Below are 23,864 nucleotides of genomic sequence, written 5' to 3'. Positions count from 1 at the left end.
ATATACTTAGGTTTTGTAAAGAACTTTCTGTGAGGCAAGAGCTACATATCGGTAATTATTTCATATTGGTTGGTTTTCAGTTATTTGGGTGAATAATAACCAGTTCTTTAAAATGTGAGCGCATTGATTAATTCTACTCTCTTAGAGGTAATCTCTACACAAATATGTGTTGTTATGAACATGCACCAGCAACATAGGTTTTCCCCAGATTTTTCAATCCAGTACTTTATCAAGTACCTTGTGAAAAGTAATGGGACCGTATGGTTCCAACAATGAATCTATACGTGAACTAAATAGGCAGCATTTTACCATTCGTGAAGTTTCTCTTCAGATACTGTGTAATGTTTCACTCTCTTTTTCTATTTAATTAAAAGGTTGTGTGTTAGGTATGGATAAACTATTAGGTATGTATTCTCACATTATTTCTTTGTTGTCAGTTATTGGAGCATCAGCAATATACATGTATATATATTTGCAATTCTTATGTTTTCATTTGTCTAATTTTGCATATTTTTTCTGCCGCTTTTGCCTAATTGCGATGAAGTGGATGAATGATGATTAGCTCAAATTGATGACAGGACACTCAGGGAAAACAACTATGCTGGGATTCAAACCTAGAACCTTTGGTGACAATAATAATTTAACCATTCGAAGTTAAACACTGGGCTGTGTTTACTTCTTATAATACTTTCATGTTAATTGTAGATAGATATGCATATTTACTTATACATGTATCATGTAGTGTGATGGAACAATGAGTTCTTTATCATTACATTCTGACATTTGAAATAGCATCGTTGTGTGTGTCCTCTTTATAAAATTTGGTTCATCATTTGATTTCAAAAACATTAACGATTAATGCTTTGCAGCAGTCTGCATTCACTTCTTCAGTAATATCTTTTATTATTATTATTATTTTGTATGTCAGTTTAACAGATAAAACCTATGGGAAAGTCAGTGGCATTTATTGCATTGAGTGCAACTTTTACTTCATCGGTCCAACCTGTGGATCTTGAATGGAATATTACTTGCACTGATTTATCCTTTGTATTGCTTACCCTGCTGCAAATTTCTACTGTTTACAGTAGACAGAATCTACTGTTATAAATTGAACTCTTCTGTGTGTGTCTGAAATCTACTGAAACTCAATGGTTTCCTACTGAACACTTTCAGTAGGCCTAATGTACATGTACAGTAAGAACTACAAGTAAATTATTCTCTTCAGTAGACATGTAATTTTGAATGTATTGCATCTAGCTCAAAATATTGGCTGTAAATATAACTTTTCATTCCTCCTGATTTACAATTTACGTTTATATCTATTTGAAAATCTAAACACGGTAGATGCTTGAAAATGTCTATTGATCTACTGAAAACAGTACAGAAGAGAAACAAGTGAAAATAATATCTTTCAGTATTATATTTAATATGTATGTGGTGTGTTGTTTAGCTTAAGATGGTGGCTGTAAATATTACATTTCATTCCTCCTCGTTAACAATTTTTAATTTTATCTGAAAATCTGACCACAGTAGATGTTTCAAAACACCTATAGATCTACTGAGAACAGTAGACAAAATTTTCAACAGGGTATTTGGTAGTTTCATAGTTTCTTTTGTTTGGACTATATAAATGTATCATTAGTTTTTAAAAAATGTATGTGCATTACCATAATTTGTAATTTTCTAATTTAATATATATGTTTATAATTTTATATTGGATTAGTTCATTCCTGTAATGAAGCAGTTACTAAATATTTCATGAAAAATACTGGCTCCTATTTTTGTAAATAACATTTTGCCATAAACTAAGATACAGGATAACATACTTGTTGTGCCTCCTTTTTGTCAAAGTAGGGCACGTCTTAATTTTGTGAAGTTCAACTTTGAATCATCAGGATTGAATTGTACTTTACATATTTATCTGTTGCATTTTATTCTCAAAATGCAAAATGGAACTCGCAAACTTCCAGTAGAAGATTCAGGGTTCCCCCTGACCTGGAAATCAGGAAAACGTCGTTGAATTTTTATTATTTTACATTCTTTTTCTGAGCCTTTTGCTTAATTGTGACGTTGAGTGGTGATTAGATGAAATTGAAGAAAAGACACTCGCAATGAACAACCTTGTGCCTGCCAGAATTTGAACCTCGGTGGCGAGATAGAAAATCGATCACTTAATGTGCACAACTACTGAGACTGTTGAGGGAATTTTGTAAAAGACTTCAAAACCTCAAAACGTCGGATATTTTTTGCCTGGCAGGACCGGAATGAAAACTAATTTTACTTTCTCCCATCAAGAGGTTTATTTTTGAGAGCCGTGGTGTTCTAATCTGTAGGGCATCTGACTGTCAGACGGGAGACCGGAGTTCAATTCCCAGGTTTCGTGATCTAAGGTCAAAATTTTCCAGCCTGGCTCTGGGACTCACCCAGCCTCAAATCAATGTGTACGGGGGGCGGGAGGAGGGGAGATGTTTGGAGCATCACCTCCAAAGTGGTATAGATTGAGAATTTGTCGGGCCCTACCCCCACATCCCCTAAATGTGTCGTCATGGCAGCGGCAGCTCTAAGGGGAGAGCCGCCGTGCCATGGCTCTACCCTCAGAAAAAGAAATAGCACTTGCTTTGCCAAAATATAGTTAAATTAATACATTTACGAACGAGGCGATTTGAATCTCAATGGCATTCCAGCTTACGGCCGCCTCAATTCCTGCGCTGCATCCCCAGCTGTTCTCTCACTTGCTCTGGGCCAGCATAATCTGGCCTGCGCGGAGGCATGCAAAAGTCTCTGCAGTTAACGAGCGAAGAGGTGTTGTGGTAGCCCAGTGGCAGCCATAAGACAACCAGCCGTGCCAGCTCGCGTCGTGGGACGACACGAGAGCTTTCGCATTGTGTTGACATAGTTGCAAACTTCACAGAGAAGTGACTAATCCTGACCGATTTGTAATACTCGTTGGAGAAGTAATTCGCGAGAAAGATACTTTCCTGCATAGTTGGCAAGAACGAACGTAATATCTTCCCCAAATTTATATAACCATTTAGATAGATGCATCTAAAGAGCCATCCAGACTTTTTTGTTATCGATTTATTCCTTAAGAAAAGATATGTCCCTTGCTCTCATGCACACACACTCATGTGTTGCAACTGACGTTCACAACATTGAAGACATTTACTGTACAAAAGAATTGCCTAAATATCAGAGGGAATTCGCATCACCATTACTTTAATATTTGTAAAAAATCACACCGAAAATCTATCAGTATAAGAATTTCACTTGGAGATTTAATTCAATTTCTTGCATTGAATTCTAAAAATTGTAGATCTACAGTTCATTTAGCAGATAATCATATTTCAGTTGTTAGTAACACCGGTCGTTGATGTACTGTCTGCCGTACTGGGGTTGCAAATTATAAACAAAGCAAGGCGAGAATACCGTGATCGACTCGGTGTCTCTAATTGTTCAGTGTTTTTCTTTTTAGTGAAGTGAAAGTGTCCGATGTTGTGTGAAAGGAAGGGTAGTTAGGAAAGATGAGTCAGATTAGAGCATTATTACATACACCATTTTCCAAGGTACTATACGATATTAAATTAAAAGTTAAACAACTTGGCTGTCCCATGCCAAATTTAAACATTTAAATATCCAAAAAATGGTAAAGGTGACAGGCATCGAAATTTTAATAGTCTGATATATTTCCTAGAAACTCTGGCCGACCTCTGCACAGCATGCTACGACACCAGGGATTGCAGGATCGAATCTGCCTGCTCATCGGTGTTCTTTGTGAGTGTTCACTCATCCTTATCTTCGCGATTAGCCAAAAGTAGTACAAATGCGAAGTAAAATAAACCAATCTTAGGAACTCTGAATTTTTGTCTGCAATTTTAGTAAACAAAGTTCCATTAAAATTACCTCTTTCATTAGATTTCTATGACATATGCTAGCGAAAATTTATCGATTTCTTGATCACGTTGGCACTACCCATCATACTAGCTGCCAGCTGCCACTGCATCATGGTATGGTGCTATATGCATGGGAAACTTTACCTTTTAAGAGTTTATTTTTTGGGGAATGTTTTGTGTAAAAATGTACCTTTATTTTTCATAATTTGTTTTCAAGAATGTTGAAACAACTTGATTCATTTGATTAACATGCAAAATTGAAGACCTACACACACGTGTGTGTGTGTGTATATATATATATATATATATATATATAAAAAATGAAAGAGGAGAGAGGAAACTCACCGGACAAAGAAAAAATTGTGGGTCTTTAATTTTGCATGTTAATCAAAATATATATATTAGTTCCATCACTTGGTGTGAAAAGTCTGTTTTTTTTTGGCAAAATGAGCGGGAAATCTGAGTGTGTATTGAAAAAAATTTTGTATACTTGTTTTTCTCACATGTTCAGTAGAAAAGTCACTGTATTGTTTCCAATGGTATTGCTAGAAATTTAAACACTTTCTTGTTTGTGCAACCACAGGTTTGAGAGTTTGGTGCTAGTGTACCAGCGGATGTTCCCTTCCCTGGAAGTGAATGTTAGTGAAGAGTTGGCTCGATATAAAAGCTTTGCGGACCGGATACGTCCCATCGTTGTGGAGACGGTGTCGTACCTTCACAGTGCTCTCAACATGGGGCTGAAGGTGTTGGTGGAAGGAGCCAATGCAGCCATGTTGGACATAGATTTTGGTATGTACTTACCTGTGTGGTCCATTACGGAATCTGGTTGCATTTAGGGGCATTGTGTGTTGTAATCATTCCTTATTCGTTTTTTTTTAAGTACATAATGTAGTGGAGAAAAGTGATAGATATATGATAGCCATTTGGCATCTGTAACTTGTGATACAAACTCTGGGTTTGTTATTTATTAGGACTGTGCCAATATAGTTTCCGATAGTCTTCCCTCTCCTCACTGATAACAATGAGCCAATCTCCGTGGTGGTGTGGTTAGCACAGCATGCTATAACACCAGGTGGCCTGGGTTTGAATTCCAGCCTGCGCGTGGGTGTTCTTTGTGAGTGTCCCTTCATCAATTTCATCATATCATCACTCATCCTCATTGTTGCAAATAGACAAAAGTGGCAGAAAAGCTACGTAAAATAACCTAATACAATCAATCAACTGATACCAATGTTTGAAAATTGTAACAATTGTTTTGCAAAATGTTTATTAATATTAATATGTAATTATTGCATTGCATTTATTTATCCACATCAATTTACTAGTGCTTTGCTGTAAAATATTCAAAGAATTACAACAGAATATTAAAGTAGCATTTATTGAATTACAAATTTCATTTTCTTTCTCACAATACTGGTGCAAAATAAAGGAAAGCAAGTTTTGCATAATTTTCAGAATTATTAGACTCCACAAAATTACTGTGTGGGATTTTTGCAGACTGTCTTCACAGAATACATGAACTCCAGAAAAATATTGTCTCTTATCAGTGATTAAATTTCAACCAATACTTTCCAATATTGATACATCAGGATCTGTATTGGCTCAACTTTATTATTTATGTGTATTAGTTATAGAGTAGAATCTTTATTAGTACAGTGTAAACTATTGCACATTCATCAGGGCCTGTGGATAAGAAAATTATAATATAGGAAATGTATGGTTGGAAAAACCTGAACAGTTGGCTCTGTTTGGGGTCAGGGCAAAATGTTCCCTCCTACATGTCTCAGATTTTGTTCAAATTTTGCCTGTAGCAGCATTAAGGCATTGAAAGAAATTTCCAAAAATTTTAAATTCGTAACTATATTGCTTGGTGAGCTTAGAGTGAGGGTGTTGTTAGTTGCTTTACACAATGAAGAAAAGATGCCATTTTCAGGTGCTGATAGAATTTGAGACTAGATTATTTAGAGGGCTATCTGGTAGTCCTGTAAAACGTTTCCTGGTGATTGTAACAAACATGAGTGATTGTAACAAACATGAAATTAACATTTTGTGTACAAGATCCAATCAGGAATCTTTGCTCAAATTATACTTGATATTTGTTGAAATTACACACAAGGGATTTTTACCAGAATTTAAAGGTCAATAACTTTCGGAAAAATCAGTTGTAGTTGTACTTACACTCAGGTCTCGAAATGGACTGGAACTGAACAGAACGACATTCCAGATCGTGAATATCTGGAACCTTTGTTGTAATTTTTACTGTCCATAGTAAAATTCTCTTATTAAGGTCATTTTTTTTAAAGAAAAAAGTGCTTAAATTCGGAAAGGCTTCCTCTCCAACATGAATACATTTTCATTTTCCAATGCAGCCATTATTCTAGTTGTAAATGTATTTCTAAGAATGAGGCTTTGTACATACAAGGCATGTGATTAAGTACTGTACATGTGACTGTAATATTTCACTGGTGTTTTATAGGCAGTTAATATAAAACGTAACCAACAAATGCAGTTCGGAAAGTAAAAGTTAGAATTTTTTTTAACACCTTCAGGCAAAATTTAAACAAAATGGGAGATCTGTTGTGGGATTTTTAAATTTTATTTTAGACTTTGCATGGAATGACCCAGTGCTATCTCTTTGATTGTGTTAAATATTTGTTTTTCAGTTTCATATATAATTACACAATCAAAATTAATATTATAAACAATCAATGCATTAGTAGTCATTTTATTTTTCCCATTGCTCAGAAATAGAAGTAACAAGTTATAATGGTATGTTTTAGTAAACCATTACCTGTTTTCTTCTTTTTATGTACTTTGACATAATTTTACTATTGTTTTATTTGTAATGAATTGTTTAGAAAACATTTGGAATGCTAGTAAAAGTGCTTTTTGTTTTCAACTGTGTTTCTTGAATTTATAAGTTGGATTCAGCAGAATTGTAGAAATAAATTTGCAATCTGCAACCAAGGATGTACTAACAAGATATGATTTCACTAAACAGGTACTTACCCGTATGTAACATCGTCGAATTGCAGTATTGGAGGAGTTTGCACAGGACTAGGTCTGCCTCCCAAGAACATAGGGGAAGTCATCGGAGTGGTGAAGGCTTACACGACGAGGGTGGGTGATGGTCCATTCCCCACTGAATTGAAAGATGTAAGTTCTCTTGCTTCTGTAGTTTATACAATACTATGTACTGATTGATGGAATTTCAGTATGTGAAGCATAGTTCTGTGGTGTTCTTCATATGAACCAAATTATAAGAGGATTATTGATAAAAATATATCCCAATATACAAAAAATTGCAATCAATATTTGTTATTGCGAACAATTTTACTCATAGGATATTTATTTCTATGGTATGTGTGTTTTTATGTATTTGAAGATTGAATTCACGCATACATGGAGAACCAGGTTCAATTCTCATGGTGCGTGATCTAAGGTCAGAATTGTCCCCGCATGAAGCAGCTCTACGGTTCACCCAGCCTCAAATAGATGGGGATACTTCCCCGACCCTGTGGCCGAGTGGTTAGCACATCGCGCTGCGACGCCAAGGGTCCCGGGTTCGAATCCTGGTCGGGCTTTGTTGTTTGTGAATGTCCATTCATCAATTTCATCATTTCATCACTCATCCCCATCTTCGCAAATTAGCCAAGAGGCACAAAACGTGAAGTAAAATAAACTAAATCAAATCAAATCAAAGATGGGGATAAAGGTGGCCAGAGCGTAGTTCTGATAACATTACCCCCAAAAATGAGTTAGATCATGAATGTGTGGAGCCGTACCACTGCAACCCCCCCCCCCCTTCCCCTCCTTTTTTTTTATGTGTCTTCAGGGCATGTTGCAATGTGAACATGGAACTTTACCTACCTTTACCATGGAAATATATCAATACATCACACATAATTTTGAGATGCTAACATACATATTTTTCATTCTTCATTTAATCATCATTCATCCCCATCAACATGATTAGCATAATAGAGGTGCACAAGCAATGTAAAAATAACAAATACAATGGGAGAGAAATATTTTTCAGGAGCTTGGATTATTCAAGTACTTCCTTTCAACATTTACTAATAATCTGTGCCTCAGCTTTGTCACAGTAAAATAAAACATACAAAACTGATTCAAACTCATAAAATATAGTTCAAAATGTGTTTTGTTCAAGAGCTAGTGGCTGTAAATTTGAATTACTTCAATGGATGATGTAAAAATGTAGTTGAATTCATAGTGAAATTTTTATTTCTTTCAAAAGGCAACAGGAGACCTTCTACAAACTCGAGGCCATGAAATTGGTGTTACTACAAAGAGGAAGAGGCGCTGTGGTTGGTTAGACATTCCATTACTTCAATATACCTCGATGGTTAATGGATATACTTCGTAAGTGTGAATTTTAATTTTAAAGATAATCTCTAGGTTTATTATGTCTACAGTGATTTTCTCAATATTTTTGCTTTTAATATGTATACACAAATTTCTTAGAGACACGATTAATGAAGTAACATATGTATTCAGTGCAGTGGCATTCAGTTTCATTCAAATTATGTACACTTAATGTCGAAATTCTGTATGTGAATGTACAAAGGGTTACAGTAATTATCTAGAGTTATTTATTCGGTCTGCTGTAAAAATGAAGTAGATGAAAGCAAGTACAGGGTCTTCCGAGAAATCTCTGGTTGTTCAAATGACAGCTGCACAAGAAAAGCTCATATTATTCATGAAAAATGAACAAATGACAATTCAACTTTGTAGTATCTTCACCACGAGATGTATCATAGTCCGGGAGATGAAAATACTCTGCTTTCATTTTTGTATTGATGGTCCTCCTTCCCCAATTTGAATGTAATTGTTTCTGATGATTGTGTCAGTTCATGGTTTTTCAGTGCGCAGTTATGTGCTTTAACTATAAGTTTGTTTGGAACTATATTTTTGTTTTAATGCGTGGGTGGAGTGGGAAGTTACCCCCCCCCCCTCTACTTCCCAGACATCCAAAACTAACAAATGTTTAGTTAATGTAAGAGTAAATACGTACACCCCATGTTCGACATCAAAATTACACAACCCAACTTGGCATAAAAGAATGCAGTCTCCCCTTGACATCCAAAATTATTTGATTGCCCTTGACATCCAAAATAAATCCCCCATTTGGATCAAATGTCAAGCAATCACCATTCAGAGATGATGTCTAAATCCAACAATAAACTTTCAGTTAACCTATAGCAGCTAAATAAAAATGCCATCCATTGTTGTGTTGCTCTTTATAATTGGATCTTGGTGAGCGGAGTGGAGTTGTAATTCATGTTACTTTTTCTTTCTGTAGTCTTGCTTTGACAAAGCTGGATATCCTGGACGTTTTCCCAGAGGTGAAGGTGTGCATTGCCTATAAGAGAGGTGAAAAAGTGCTTAACTATTTCCCATCTAATGATGCTGAACTGTCCAGTCTAGAGGTAAGTGCAAGTTAAAATATCTTTGGTTGATCAAATCAATGAAGATTGTACGATTCAGTGGAATAATCTATATTCTGTGTACTTCAGGAACCAGTGGCTAGAAAGAAAATTGTAGAATTCGGGAAAGAACAGTTTATTGCATTAGAACTGGTACTTTTACTTAAAAGTGGGAATGTATAATCTGAGAACGTAAAATGGTGGTTCCACTGTGGTAGTGTTTTTGACTGTTAAATGTGAGCTCATGTTCAGTTCTCAGGGTTGGTGATCACCCCTGCATAAAGCGGCTCGGGTTCAACCAACCGCCAGAGGGGTAAAGAGTTCACTTACACACTGATGTAATCAATATTTTGAATAACTTTTAATTGTTATAATTTTCAAACATCAGCATTGGTGGAAATATGAAAGAATATCACCATTGGTGGAAATATGAAAGAATATCACCATTGGTATTAGTTCAGCCTTATTATTTACATGTAGGAATTTTGAGATTACTGGAATAGGGCCATCTTGATCTAACTCATAAACCGTCAGATGCTGTAACTGCAATTCTAGGCATCTTTTCACACTATCGTGCTGCAGATGATAAAATCCTCAAACAGGGTGTCTACCTGTCAAGAAATCAACCGGCAAGTCAAGTTTTTAAAGTAACAGCTTCAGTTTTCATTAAAAATATTAGTTTCTTAATTTCCAACTATACCTATAGTGCAGAAGGCCTTAGAAAGAGCATTTCGCGGGCTAACAGCAGACGTCGCTCGCACACTATTGCCGATACTCTCGTGTCGTCTGCTCCTCAGCCGAACAAACAGGCCGAGGTAGCAAGAGGCAGAGGTCATTCACCCTTCCAGAAGGGTGCAGCGAGTTAGCTGTGGCAACCGGGCTCGCTCATTCGCGGACCTGATTGGTTCTCGCAGACACACCCCCATATTGTTGTCTGCTGTAAGCCCGCGAAGCGATCTTTCTAAGGCCTTCTGCACTATAAGTATAGGTCAAGAAAAGGGAAAGAAAGGTCATGAAGAAGACAAGAATTTTGGATTTGTTATTTTGGTAGACACCTGTCAAAAGGAAAAGACGTCCATAGACGAAGTGCAATCGAGATTGTATTGTGACCTTTTGCCTTTTGTGAATTTGGCATCCATTCGTAAATATTTCAGTTCCTTTTTGTTGTAACGTTAGCAATGCCTGAGTTTGACTTGTGCGGCCATGAATGTTTGAATTTTATAGTGTTTTTATGTCTTTTAAAGTGGAAAACTTGTCAAAAAAGTCAGATTCACAATTTGGGAAGTGTATTCAATTCAACGTAAGTGCATAAACGGAGGTATAAGTTGTGGAAACGGTGTGGGTAGCAGAGATTAACTTGGTAGCTTAGTGGTAGAGCATTGGAATGGAATGCCCAAGATTAGATAGATGACTGGTTGAGTCGCACCTTTCAGTTCGTTAATTTAACATGTCTCTTTGCATGTCACTTGTAATAGCCGTTTCAATTGTAACCACAACTTTTAACTTTCCTCTTGGCATTCAGTAGTAGTTGTAGAGGTTTCATGATCTGAATTCTCACGTTACAGCTGGAATACATAACCATGCCAGGGTGGAATACTGACATTGGAAACATCAGGCAATTTGATGATCTTCCAGAAAATGCAAAAAAGTACATAGAGAAGATTGAGGAGCTTGTTGATATTCCTGGTAAGTTGATTTTGGTGCTGACACTTTCATAATTCTGTGGGTGTTAATGACGTAAAAATGTCAAAAAATGACCTAAAATAATTTTCACTATGATAATGAAAGCTGAAATTTTGCATAAATTACAAGAGTACTTGAATGCTTTAAAACTACTGAAGCAAAGGGATAAAAGTAATTAAGTGCTACTGGAGTTTTCTTTATTTTTACTTTAAGGTAACCTAATATACACCACAAGGTTTTTCTGTGTCATCCTTTCAGAGTGGACCTTGCACGATATAGTAGTCGGCCAGCATCTGAAAATACTGTACATCAGATTATATTCTTGTAAATATTGTGACTAATTTTACTTGAAATCCACAGATTAAAGCGATAATAGAGGCTACCAAGGTAACCTCAAAGTATGCTTCACATAAAGCATTTTAAGTTTGCTGGAGAAAAAATAAATTGACCACAATTAATTATTTAATGCATTGACAAACATTTCAGTTAAAAATAATAATGTGCTTTTCCAGTTGCTGTATTTTCAATTGGTAAGAGGACCATGTGAGGAAATTTAATTATGTAAGTTATCGTAGCAAATGCATTTAAAATTCGTGAAACAAAAAGCGAGGAGATAAATAAGCCTCAAAAATGAAGAAAAATACAATAAAAATGAACCAAAAGGTCGAATAATGCAAAATAAAAATACATAATGTTTTCTGGTTCTAACTGAAGGGAAACTGACAGATATCAAGTTAGCATTGTTTTCAGTTATCATAGAGCCATCCCCCGTGACAGAGTGGTTAGCACATCATGCTACGATGCGAGGAGTCCCGGGTTCAAATCCCAGTCTGGGCATGGATGTTTGCGAGTGTCCATTCATCATATCATCAATCATCCCCATCTTCGCAAATTAGCCAAAAGTGGCACAAAAAGCGAAGTAAAATAAACTAAACAATCAATCAATTATAGAAAAATATGATTTGTCAATAACTTCAGAGCCATAATTATTACTGTAGCATGTGAGATTTAGGGCTGACTGAAAAACTAAATATTTTCAATTGTACAGGATGTCTGCTAACCAGGAATTCTGCATGGCTGTTACGTGAATTTTCTTCACAAATGTTAAAGATCTGTATCACCAAGTAATGCAAATCCCATGGAATATAGAAATTCATAAAGATTCTGATCTATATTTATCAAGATTAATTTGCTATTTTTATCTAGGAAGCCAAGAATTTTGAAGAGATTTGTAAATTCAGGCTAAAAAAGGAGGTGGGGATTCAGTGGAATTTTGATTTTACATTTTTCAGGGGACAGAGATGAAAAAATTTAAATGCAGGAAAACTATAACATTATGCTTTATTGTTACCATGCAGATTGAATTTAAGATGCATAAAATAACATTATCTAGAAGACACAGCTAATAGTGAAGAATGTGAATACCAATTGATTTTATTTTTAGCATTGATATTTTGGAAATTTTGGTCTGAAAACCTGGAATTATACTTGACTTTTGTCTTTATCTCAGAGTAGCCTGAAAGTAGCCACCACATTGTGCCAAGATACAAGAAGTAGTGTAACTTTCATGTGTACAGGTGTAACAACATTTGTATTTCTAATCATTACTCACATGTGGGCTATTTTGTTTTTCCATGTGCAAAGTTTTCAGATTCGGATTATTGTAGATAGGGATATAGCTTTTAGTCATTCAGTTTGTTGCATTGAAATGTTTTATCTCGAATGAATTTAAGGTATTTGCATTTACATATTGCAGTCCTTCATTTTGATGCTTATGATCACTAGAAAGAATAGAGAGGAAAATCTTACACCCTGGGACAAGGCTAGACTGGCCCATGTATACATGCTCAGTTGTTCATTAAGAGTTTCCTTATGAGCACATTATACGAGGGTCATCCAGAAAATAAAGACCGTTTGGTTATACAAAATGAAAAGCAACAACATTTATTGGAAAAAAACAATTCTGTTACATACCTGAAGCTTCCTTCACTTCTCTACATAATCACCTCCTACATTTAAACATTTGTCGTATCTGGGCACGAGCTTCAGAATTCCCATGTTATACTCTTCTGCCGCCAGTTCATTAAGACACGTGGTCACTGCATTCAAACAAAAGACCGCTGGCGCATTTCCGCCAAAAGGCACTACAATCAATGCAAATCGTTATTGTGAGAGACTAAGAAAACTACGGCGAGCCATCCAAAACAGGAGGCGAGGAATGCTTTCAAGAGGAATTGTGCTTCTGCCTGACAATACCTGCCCTCACACTGCTGGTGCAACTCAAGAATTGCTGGATCAATTCGGATGGGAAATTTTTGATCATCCACCCTGTAGTCCGGACCTTGCTCCTAGCGATTTCCACCTTTTCCCTAAGCTGAAAGAGTTTCTGGGCGGTAAACGTTTTAGAAGTGATGAAGAGTTGGAGAATGCAGTGACCACGTGGCTTAATGAACTGGCGGCAGAAGAGTATAACATGGGAATTCTGAAGCTCGTGCCCAGATACGACAAATGTTTAAATGTAGGAGGTGATTATGAACAGAAGTGAAGGAAGCTTCAGGTATGTAACAGAATTGGTTTTTTTCCAATAAATATTGTTTTTCATTTTGTATAACCAAACTGTCTTTATTTTCTGGATGACCCTCGTATAATGTTATTTGTAGAACCAGTGTTTTTGTACCATTATTGAAAACCAAGATTGAGTTTTGTTTTATTATACCTGTTTTGATTGTTGTTAATTTTGTTTGCATACAATCTTGTACAAATTATGGCCTGTTCCTCTTTCCCCTCCCCCTTTGTTTTTCTTTCCAGCTTGTTGATTTTAGTTTTCCTTATTTGAATATCATCTTAGTAAAGAGTTAATCTTCAAAAGATTTCTTTGTAAATTACTGTCCCAATTTTTAAGAGCCTCAGGGTTCTGACACCCCTCTCCCCCGGTGGTGAGAAAGGGAGCACATAAGTATACTATTTACATTTATTTTTCAGTGAGATGGGTTGGAGTTGGCAAGAACCGAGAATCAATAATCACTATGTTCTAAGCATCTGATCTTCACGCAGATGAAATTGTGATGTGAATGCAGAGACATTGATCACGGCAGATTTGTGTTGTTGAACATTAAAGCATAATATAAAAAAGGGAGGAGGGAATGGAGTGGGATGGCTTTCGTATTAGTCAGTTTCCACACCGTCCAAATTAACTTCAAGATGCAAGTGAACCTTCAATATATATTTTGTTGCGGACATATTCTGGCCTGCTTAAAAAAAAATCTGAAAAAAAATTGTGCATGTAAAAGGATGAATCCGTAAGAACTGAGTAACTGTGGAAATTTGAAAACTATAAAGACCTTCAAATGTGATTTTAAGAAAATATGTGAAAATTGTTGTTGTTTGTGGGTTCTACAATTGTTGTTCCCGATGGACAATTCGGTTTACTTTGTTTGTATACAGTATGATTTGTTATTCGGAAGCAAATGTGAAATTGTTTGAGTGGTTGTGTGCAAGAGACGATGAGTCAGTATTTGTTTTGCGTATCACTACTTTTGACCATGCCGGCTTATTTTTTTAGCTATTCATACAGTCACATAAGGCTGGTGAGCTATCAGTATTTCTGTGTTTGGCAGAAATGTTATTTATATATTGATGTAAATATATAACAACTGTGTATATAAAGGAAGAAATGAAATTGAGTGAAAATTGTTTTTTCTAGAGATTTGTGCTAGATATTGCAGACTGGAGGTACAAGATAGTATGCAAGTGTCAACAAATCTGTTCCGTTACATTTGTGCGTTATCTATCTTTGACATTAGCTAATCACAATTTGTTGTTTCATTAAGATTTTGTTGGTGGTGGGATGAAATTAGCATAATGAGATTGTCTCTAGAGAATAGCATAAGGCATTGTAGTTTTGAACATTATGTATTCTTACCACTTTGCGATAACCGTAATATTGTAATTTTTCATTGTGAAGTGAAACTGTTCACACATGTTTCTATGCACAAATGCGTATTGTAAGTTCGTGTGTATTTTTTAATGCATGTCTGTCTCGGTCCCGTGGTTCTTTGATCTGAACACAGATTAAATGTTATATTTGTAGGCATGTATTGAATTAAGACATACAGATCAAATTGTAAATTTTTATGCCCTTCCATATTTGAATTTGTATGACAATGGTTATAAATTATTGTTAGTTAATCCTCCGAACTGAAGCATCAATTACTGAATGTTCAAATTTACTTCAGTAGCCACCAAATCATTAACAATCCTGAATTGAACTACATGTCTGTACTTACTATTGTTATTATTATTGTTATTGTAGAATTATGGAGATAAATTTTAAAAAACACTATAAAAATTGGCCACTCCTTGTAGATATTGTGGAAAAGAAAGCACGGAAGGTAATGAATAGCATAATAATGATTGAGATGGAACTGAAAAATCTCTCATCATGCTCAAGAGGATTCTAGTTTTCAAAACTGACAGTGTATGCTTTGTGTAATTATTGTAACAATTTACAGGCTATTTTTATATTCAGTCGTATTTTTCAGATTACTTACTTGCTACCTGATTTAATTGTGCTTGATGTACAAGATAGTTGTAGCACACAATTGATAAATTTATTTATAATTTTTTTTCTAATGACTTTCATTTTAATGAAGTTGTTATTGGAAAGTTACATTTTAGAATGCACCAAATTGTGGAGAAATTGTTTTCAGATTTGTGCATAAATGTAATGTTAATTCCGGATCCACGGTTTTAAAGTGTTTTCACTGGGATGAAATTTATCCTTGCCCTAATTGTGTTCATTCATCTCTGTGGGAAGAATACAAAGTTATTGTTTTTATATATATATAAACACCAGATCCATGATGCTTCAAAATTATATATATATTTTTGTGTATCTTATCTCTAACTTGCAAATGGCTGTTTGGGAATAGTGGCAGTGAGTCATCAAAATTAATAGGAGGATAGAAATTAGTTAGGATATAACTTATATCACATGCCATCATTTCACTAGGTAAGCTGGGTCAAAAGAGATTAATAGTAGAAGGTCAAAGACAATGCAATGCAAGCTGGCCTCCCCGATGGTGCAGTGGTAGCGTCATCACCTTGTAATCAAGGGGTCCCGGGTTCGATACCCGGTGGAGGCACATAGTGGTTTGGATCCCATTTTAAACTGTAGGTAGAGTCTCAATTTTTGATTACATTCAAGCACATATGATGCTGTTTTTATACTGTCACTCCTATGTTAAATAATAGAGGTAATTTATTCATTGAAGAAGCATGTTATATGTAATATCTGTTTGCTCATATGAAGATGTTATGCAGAAAGTATGTCTGGACCAAAGCTGATGGTGTATAATCTTTCAGTATTAGTGAAGATTAATTCAAATCTAATTGGAGATACTGGCCTGCAATCTGGATACCCTATACAGTATGCAGAATGGTATTACATCTGTTATTCCATGTTTACAACATAGACTACTTGAAAATTACCAAATTGTGTAATTTGGATAAGTAGTTCAATTTAAGGAAGAATTGCATTATGCATGTGCTAGAGATATGCAAATGAATCATGAGAATTATTTTTACTTCGATGGACAAGATGCAGATTCCATCTCCCAGGTTCGATACCTGGTTGGAGGCACAGTGGTTCGGATCCCACTTTAAACTGTAAGTCCAGTCCTGATTAGCCTATCTGGACATAATGTGGACGTAAAACAACAAATTCAGTAAATCATGCAGATTCCATCTTCATTTTAAGATTATATTTTAATTAGTGGTTAATAAATTGAGTGTTTCTTTTCAAACTGGCCATATATTCTTATCTTATTTTAATGCAATATAATTGTTAAGAGTTTGAGATAAATATTAATCAGCCTGATGCAGTGTTAAATTTTAACTGCAATATTTACAATTTTGAACATGTGTGAACAGTAAATGTTGGGCTTTATTGTACTGCACTTTCCTCTAATTTGTTCCTTCAGTGTCCGAGGAAAAATCCACATTTGTTACACATGTTTACAAATTAGATAGCAGGAGGTGCATATTGCTTATATTTTGTATATTTCTGCTGCATAATTTTGTTCTTACATTATAATTTCATAAGCATTGATTTGAATATGCAACATGTTTGTATAAACATATCCACAACACTCGATTGCTTCTGTTTTTCATTACTATCATGTGGCAATGTGAGATTCAGTAAGTGGCAGATACTGTTTAAGGTTGCTTTCACACCAAAGTGGTATGGGTACCTTCAGTCCATAAAAAGAAGCATTATCTGTGAAGTAACATGATGCAAGGTATTAAGAAAATGGGCTAGTCTGAGAGAGATGGAGGCAACAATGACTTGTCACTTAAGCTACCAAAGAGTTTAAATTTGTGAAAATTTGGCTACAGATGATAAAGTATCATGTTGAACTTTTGCCCATGTAGTCCCAGGTTTAATCCATGATATTTCTGTCGTGGCCTTGTATCATGAGGATAAGCTGAAATAGTAATATACAGGGTGGGCACAAAGTCGCTTTCCCTAAAACAACTATTTCTTCATTTATTGGGGAAAGCATATTTGTGCCCACCCTGTATTTTGTCAAATATGTCATAACAGCTGCGAAGGGTCTCAAAAGTTTGCCATTCCCAGGAGTTCAGTGTTTCATCTTATTTGCCACATTATTGGGCTCCTTCATGGCCAAATGGTTAGCACTCTTGCTTTTGTGTGAGCGGTTCCAGGTTTGATTCCCGGTGGGAGCACCAAATTTGAGTGTTGGCCCAGCATCATGAGAACAATTGGGGAGCTGCTTGGAATAGAAGTACTGGGCTCTGGTCACGAAAGCCAGAAATCAGTGGTGATGGGACTTGATGCGCTGACCACATGTCACTTAATAAATAAAAAAAAGCCGCTCTCACAGGTCCTGGTGTACCATGGAGTTTGGTTTTTATCACATTATTTGTCAGATGACACTTTCATGAAACACACATTATCCTTGAACAAGCCCTGTATTTCTTTTTATACAGGGTGGTGCATATTGTATCTACCAATTTCAGTTGGCACTCCTCTCTGAATGCTTAGACTTAGGACTTCAATTACCACAGCATAATATGCCTAACATGGCATAAGTATGAATAACATAATTAATGTATCTGTAATGGGATAAATGTTAATTAACTTTCCTTCAGGCAAGGCATACTGATTGCTGTCATTTGTAAGTAATTCTACTGATTTTGCCAGTTTAATTGTTTAACACTTTGTCACCTAAATTAACTGCTGACAAGGCTTAAAATTTCCTGAACTCCTGTACCCCTTTGTTTATTTTATAGATTGCACCATTGTTATTCTTCCTTAATTTTTTTTTCCGCAGAAAAAACTATATATATTCATTAGTCAGATCTTTCATTGCAATATTTCATTGTGTGGTTGCAAACATTCCATATTGTTGCGTTTGTGTTGTAATTTCAGATAAAGTAATACCAAAAATGCTTCGAAGGATATTTGTTGATGTGTTATGATTTTTTTACAGTACACAATATTTATAAGTATAGAATTGGGAGATTGACCTCCAGTCCTGCATTTGCTTGTGGAGATGTTTTATTATGCACAAAATCAGTATTAGTTTAAATAAAATATACAATAATGAATGCCTCCTTTTATTCTAGCGTTGCTTCTATGTTGGTTTCATACTATTTAGTGTCAAATGTACATGAAGTAAACAATACTTAAATTGTGTTGGGTGATGAATTCTTTACTATTGTGTTTGCATTATGTATATTTTGTCTTATTTTATTTTTATGCCAGAATGGTGCCTGATGTATTGCATCTAATAATAATAATTATGCAACAATTATTTGTACTTATTTCTTCATAGTTTTTCTTATTTTAGATTTGATTTTAAAGTCAATTTTTTTTACATCGTATCTCACATGTAGGAATCGTAATATATTTATTTCCTTTGTTCTAATAGTTTTTAATTGTGTTCATATTTAGTTGATAAGTGTTGAGAGTAGATTTAATCGGAACTCGAATTAAAAATTGTTGTATTTTCATCCAGTTCATTTGCGTTGTGAAATGTTGTAGACCATAAACGTTTCAAAGTAGTGAAACAACAATTTCCTTTCTATTTCCACTGAATTTAATCAAAGAAAACTACATTTATAAGCCAGCTTGTCAGTGGCGTATTCTGACTTCTGTTTTTCTTTAACTTGCATGCCTGCATTTGTGTTTTATTTCTATTACATATTATTATAAATCTATACAAGATATAAGAATTGTTATGGTAAACCAGGTCAAATTTTCAGAATACACCACTGCATACAGATGTCAGCTCACAATAAGATCCCCAAATGAGGGGTAGCAGCAGTGGCGTATGCTGGTTTTAACTAGTGGGTAATCTCAGACACTTGATTCATCCACCCACTCCTGAAGTCTCTCTGCAAATTTACCTCAACATCCATACAGGATTTATGAATATATGTGTTAAAAATTTTACCTTATTGTTGCGACCACTGTCGAATAATTGTTGTGATTACACTTGCAGTTAATCTACGTTTAGAATTTCAAATAATATATCAAGAAAATATAATAAATCTATAGGAAAACCTGTAACAAAGAATATGAAAGGAATGCCGTAGTGAAATAAAAACCCTCAATATTAATTGGTGTAAAATTCAAGTTACCCCAGTACCCAGTTACTCGTGCATTTTCGATTTTTGTTTTTATACACGGAAGTTTAAGTTCAAGACTTGTGGTACAAGAGATCCTACTGGCCTAACTACGTTAACTATTTGCAATTTCTCCGGAAAAGATCCCGTTCCAAATATTTTCACACGCAAATATTGCATTATACTAATTGCCTTTAACTTCAGTAAACACAGCACTAGCATGAATACTAAACCACTAACAGCTAAACAAATATTAAATTCTCGAATCGCTACAACACGCATTCATTTCCCTGCGCCAATCTTCTATTGTAGTTCCTTCCTGCTTGACACAGAATTAAATTCCTTATGGATGCTGAAGAATTCCCTTTCCCAGCTTTATATTCCCTGTGATGCGCGAGGTTCTATAAGTTGGAATCATTGCGCTTTTTGTTTATATGTTTTACATTGAAACATCTTTTATCATTATGATCATTATTAATCTAATGAGGGGGGAAGCAACTTAAATTACCTAATATATGTGTACGTATATGTATAATTTATTTCGGATAACTTTCACTTTTAAAAGTGATTCATTTCTGTGAAAGAAGTACTGGTTTTGAAGGCTACAAAGAAAGTAATCACACATTTTAAAATGAAAAAATGAAAAAAGTAAGCATATAAATAGTTTAATTACTTCATTAATCGATTGATTAAATTGTTATTTGACGTCGCTTTTCTGCTACTTTTGGCAAATCACTACGAGTGATGATATGACGATGAAGGGACAAAGAACACCGTTGCCCAGACCCTGAAGCTCTGGCGTCGAAGGGAGCTGTGCTAACACACTGCAATGGAGGTCGGTGTAATTTCATGAATTTCTAGTTCAAGTTTTAATTTATTTAATTACCTTCATCTTCATTATTTAAAGTTTTTTTTTTCCTTTGACAATATCTGTTGAAATAGCAGAGATCAGGAAGACTGAAGCAAACGTAAAATGAGAATCAACATAGAATTGGTTCGCAAATGTTGTTCAGAATTCCCTGTTTTTCGCGCATTTTCAGATAGATGTATTTTCTCTACTTTCCATTTCAGTTTTCCTTTTCAGTACGTAATTTGTGAACAGAGGGCTGCACAGCGGCCAGAATCGCTTACTAGACCCGCCTGGCTGGTCGGGCAGGCGAGTAAAACTATATACCTGAGTTTTGACCCGACAAGCATCGAAAGCCCACGGGTAACGGGAAGGCCTTGCAAGACGAAGCTCGCTTATCTTCAGCAAACGCTCATTCCGGTTTTGCACCGTCTCCAGATACATGAGTCACGCAGTCACCGTTGCCAACTTTTAGATTCTAAAATGCTGAAGGAGCACTTAAAATGTTCATCACTTTTATCAATTTGACATTTATTCCTTATAGAAAACATTTGTATCACTCACACCCAGTGGCGGCGATTGGATTCCAAAAGTAGGGGGGCAAGGACAGTTTAATTTCCCTTGGTACATGAGGTTAGCGTGGTGCAAAGGTGGCAAAAAGTGGGGGGGGGGACAACTGCACTCTCTCGGTCCCGCCCCTAATTGCTGCCACTGCTGTCACCTGTAAAGGAGTACGAACCAAGTCTCGCAAAAAGTGCCATCGTAAATATTTTGGAACTTTGTGTGACTGGTGGTGGTTCTACATTATACTTTTTGGGGGGTCCTCCCCTATGTGCAGTGGTAGTGTCGTCACCTTGTAATCAAGGGGTACCGGGTTCGATACTCGGTGGAAGCACATGGTGGTTCCGTTCCCACTTTAAACTATAGGTCCAGTCCCGATGTTCTTTAGGCAGTAAGACAACTAAAATATCCTTAAATGTGCTAAACTTTTTTTAAAAAAATCAGAAATACAAAGTAAGAATCTTGAAATATAACCTATATATTATTTAATGAGTCCTTCTTTGTTTCCTCATTTCAAAGTTTGTAGGATGTAAATGTCACAGACCATGGCCCCTTATGGTTAGAGCTCCCGCCCGCCTCTGATTTGACGTATTCATTCAAATTATAACGTTAAACTAGAATATAAAGCCAGATAAAAAAATGTTTTAATTTTATTGCCCACAAAAGTTAGCCTTTTCTATCTTTCTCACTTCCATTTATTACGTTTTTCGTATCAACCTCATGGGACGCAAGGCCCCTACATGCGCAAGGCCCAGGGTGGTCACCCACTTCACCCACCCCCTGCTACGCCAATGGTTATACAACCTCAAGGCACCTGCGCTGCGCCTCGCAGAAATTCAAATATTTCCATGCGTAGTGAAATATAATGGCCGTTGGCAACACTGAAAGGAGTGCTCGCTTCTACTTGCAAGAACGTACATCGAGTCTCATGGGTCTTCTTAAGACCCGGGTAATAAAAAAACCTGGCAGGCATCGATACCTATGCACAACTGTGACGTGAAGCTCGCTTGCGCGATGTCGAACACCTGGGCTTGACGTGCATGTTGCATATTCTTGTAGGCGCGCCTCCTCGCAGATGGGTTTTTTCCGGGTCTTGTGAAGGTCTCTGTTTGTGAACTCAGAATTCTGTTTCCTGAGAAATTTCCCTGTCGTAAACAACACAGCTCCTAGGATACAAAGGCCATCGGGGAAGAATAGTAGAAGAGGGTGCCAGCGGAGGGAACTGAAAAGGTTCTGGGGTGGAGAGGGCGACCGATGGACTCTCTCCAGAAGGAGGTTACCCTTGCCACGGAATCACTGTGCCTGAGAAGCAGTGTTTCCTTCCCCTCCCGTTAAGGGATTTAAAGGGAGCCGGTGGAATCTCACCCTGACTTCACCAGATTCCACCAGCTGGAGAAAAAGCCTCACAGACATTCCGTGGCAAATGGTTGAAAACATTCGCACGCTGGAAGCAAAGATTGGTTCGGAAGAATATTGCGATGAAATAAAAAACAACTTTTTAAAAAAATATAGCCGGGTCATCTCCGATTACCTAGGTGACCCAGATTATATGCTGCTGGGTAGCAGGTAGTCTTCTGCTGTGGTCATTGGCCTTGTGGAAGTTGATTTGTGTCAGTTTTTCGTGTCCTAGGAGTTATGGCAGGTGTAAGGGGGAAAGGTGCTACTCTACATAGTGAAGCACGTGACATTGTAAGCAAAGTAATTGATTTGTGTGATCATCAAACTGCAGAAGAACAATACTTGATGCCAATTACACAGAACACTACTGCGTTTCCGTTACCTTCCCTTCAGCTGTACATATCAGATGCTTGTGTTACAATGCAATACAAGTGTTGGGTGGTTGGTTTGTCAAAAGTTGTTCCTTTAAGGAGAAAATTATTGTGCAAATATGTACCACAGAAATCATACCCATAGAATTATTATTATTTAGCATATTAAGTAGAAGCAAGTGCTGTATTGAGGTGATGTATTTCTCGTAGGAAGGGAATTTTTTTACTCAAAACAAGCAGTTTGAATATGCTGACCAGCACAATGAATGAACAGATCTTAAAAGAAGAATCCTAAGGTGTAGCACTGCTATGTACACCCAGCGGCAAAAGTAATGGTAGTCGAATTGTCCATCACCATTTTTATTCAGTCTGTTTTTTCACACTGTCATTATCATGACTTGAAATAGAAACATCAGAAACAGAATTTCATTCCTTAAAATAACACGATGTAGAATAAAAATAGTGATGGACAATTTGCCTTTGGCTGTGCCTACAGTTGTGTCATGTTGAAAATAGCTTATAAAGAAAAGTACAGGGTCATCCGTTTGAGATGTCAGAAAAGTAAACCTTTATACACAAGAGGTTAATGTATGTATCTCTGAGCAGCTTGTAATATAAGCAGAAAGGATGTAAGTTTCGAATGAGTGGAGGTTTACTGACTTCAGCTGCGTGGCGGCAGTAGCATGCATGTAATACTGGAAAATTTTGCATACCATACGACACACTGTGTGTGCTGTTGTGACGTGATCACCTTTGTTACCATACACATTGGTGCCGCCATGTGGCCGAAGTCTGTAAACCTCCACTCATTTGAAACTTACATCCTTTGTGCTTATATTACAACAAGCTGCTCACAGATACGTACTTTAACCTCTTGTGTATAAAGGTTTACTTTTCTGACATCTCAAACGGATGACCCTGTATTATCAGTACTGATAAAGTAGTGCTTACCCATTCCTTAGTAAAGGTGCTGTGTGTGAGGATATTTTAGGGGGGGGGAGATTGTGGCAACACA

General features: G+C 36.2%; 1 protein-coding gene across 1 annotated transcript in view; it reads left to right on the top strand.

Annotated features, from left to right (window-relative positions):
* Adss (adenylosuccinate synthetase) overlaps nucleotides 1–18,868 on the top strand; it is a 52,886-nt gene extending 34,018 nt beyond the window's left edge. Inside the window, exons 5-10 of the mRNA XM_083137751.1 lie at nucleotides 4,474–4,679; nucleotides 6,892–7,046; nucleotides 8,149–8,273; nucleotides 9,214–9,340; nucleotides 10,903–11,023; nucleotides 14,003–18,868. Of these exons, the coding sequence (XP_082993877.1) occupies nucleotides 4,474–4,679; nucleotides 6,892–7,046; nucleotides 8,149–8,273; nucleotides 9,214–9,340; nucleotides 10,903–11,023; nucleotides 14,003–14,055 (787 nt within the window). The 3' untranslated portion in view covers nucleotides 14,056–18,868. The remainder of the gene's footprint in view (nucleotides 1–4,473; nucleotides 4,680–6,891; nucleotides 7,047–8,148; nucleotides 8,274–9,213; nucleotides 9,341–10,902; nucleotides 11,024–14,002) is intronic.
* Nucleotides 18,869–23,864: the final 4,996 nt, after the last annotated feature.

The sequence above is a fragment of the Lepisma saccharinum genome, chromosome 16, assembly GCF_977018435.1.
Source record: "Lepisma saccharinum chromosome 16, izLepSacc3.1, whole genome shotgun sequence".
In the NCBI taxonomy this organism is placed as follows: Eukaryota; Metazoa; Arthropoda; class Insecta; order Zygentoma; family Lepismatidae; genus Lepisma; species Lepisma saccharinum.
Note: the sequence above shows the minus strand (reverse complement) of the source record. Positions and strands in the feature narration are given on the sequence as shown.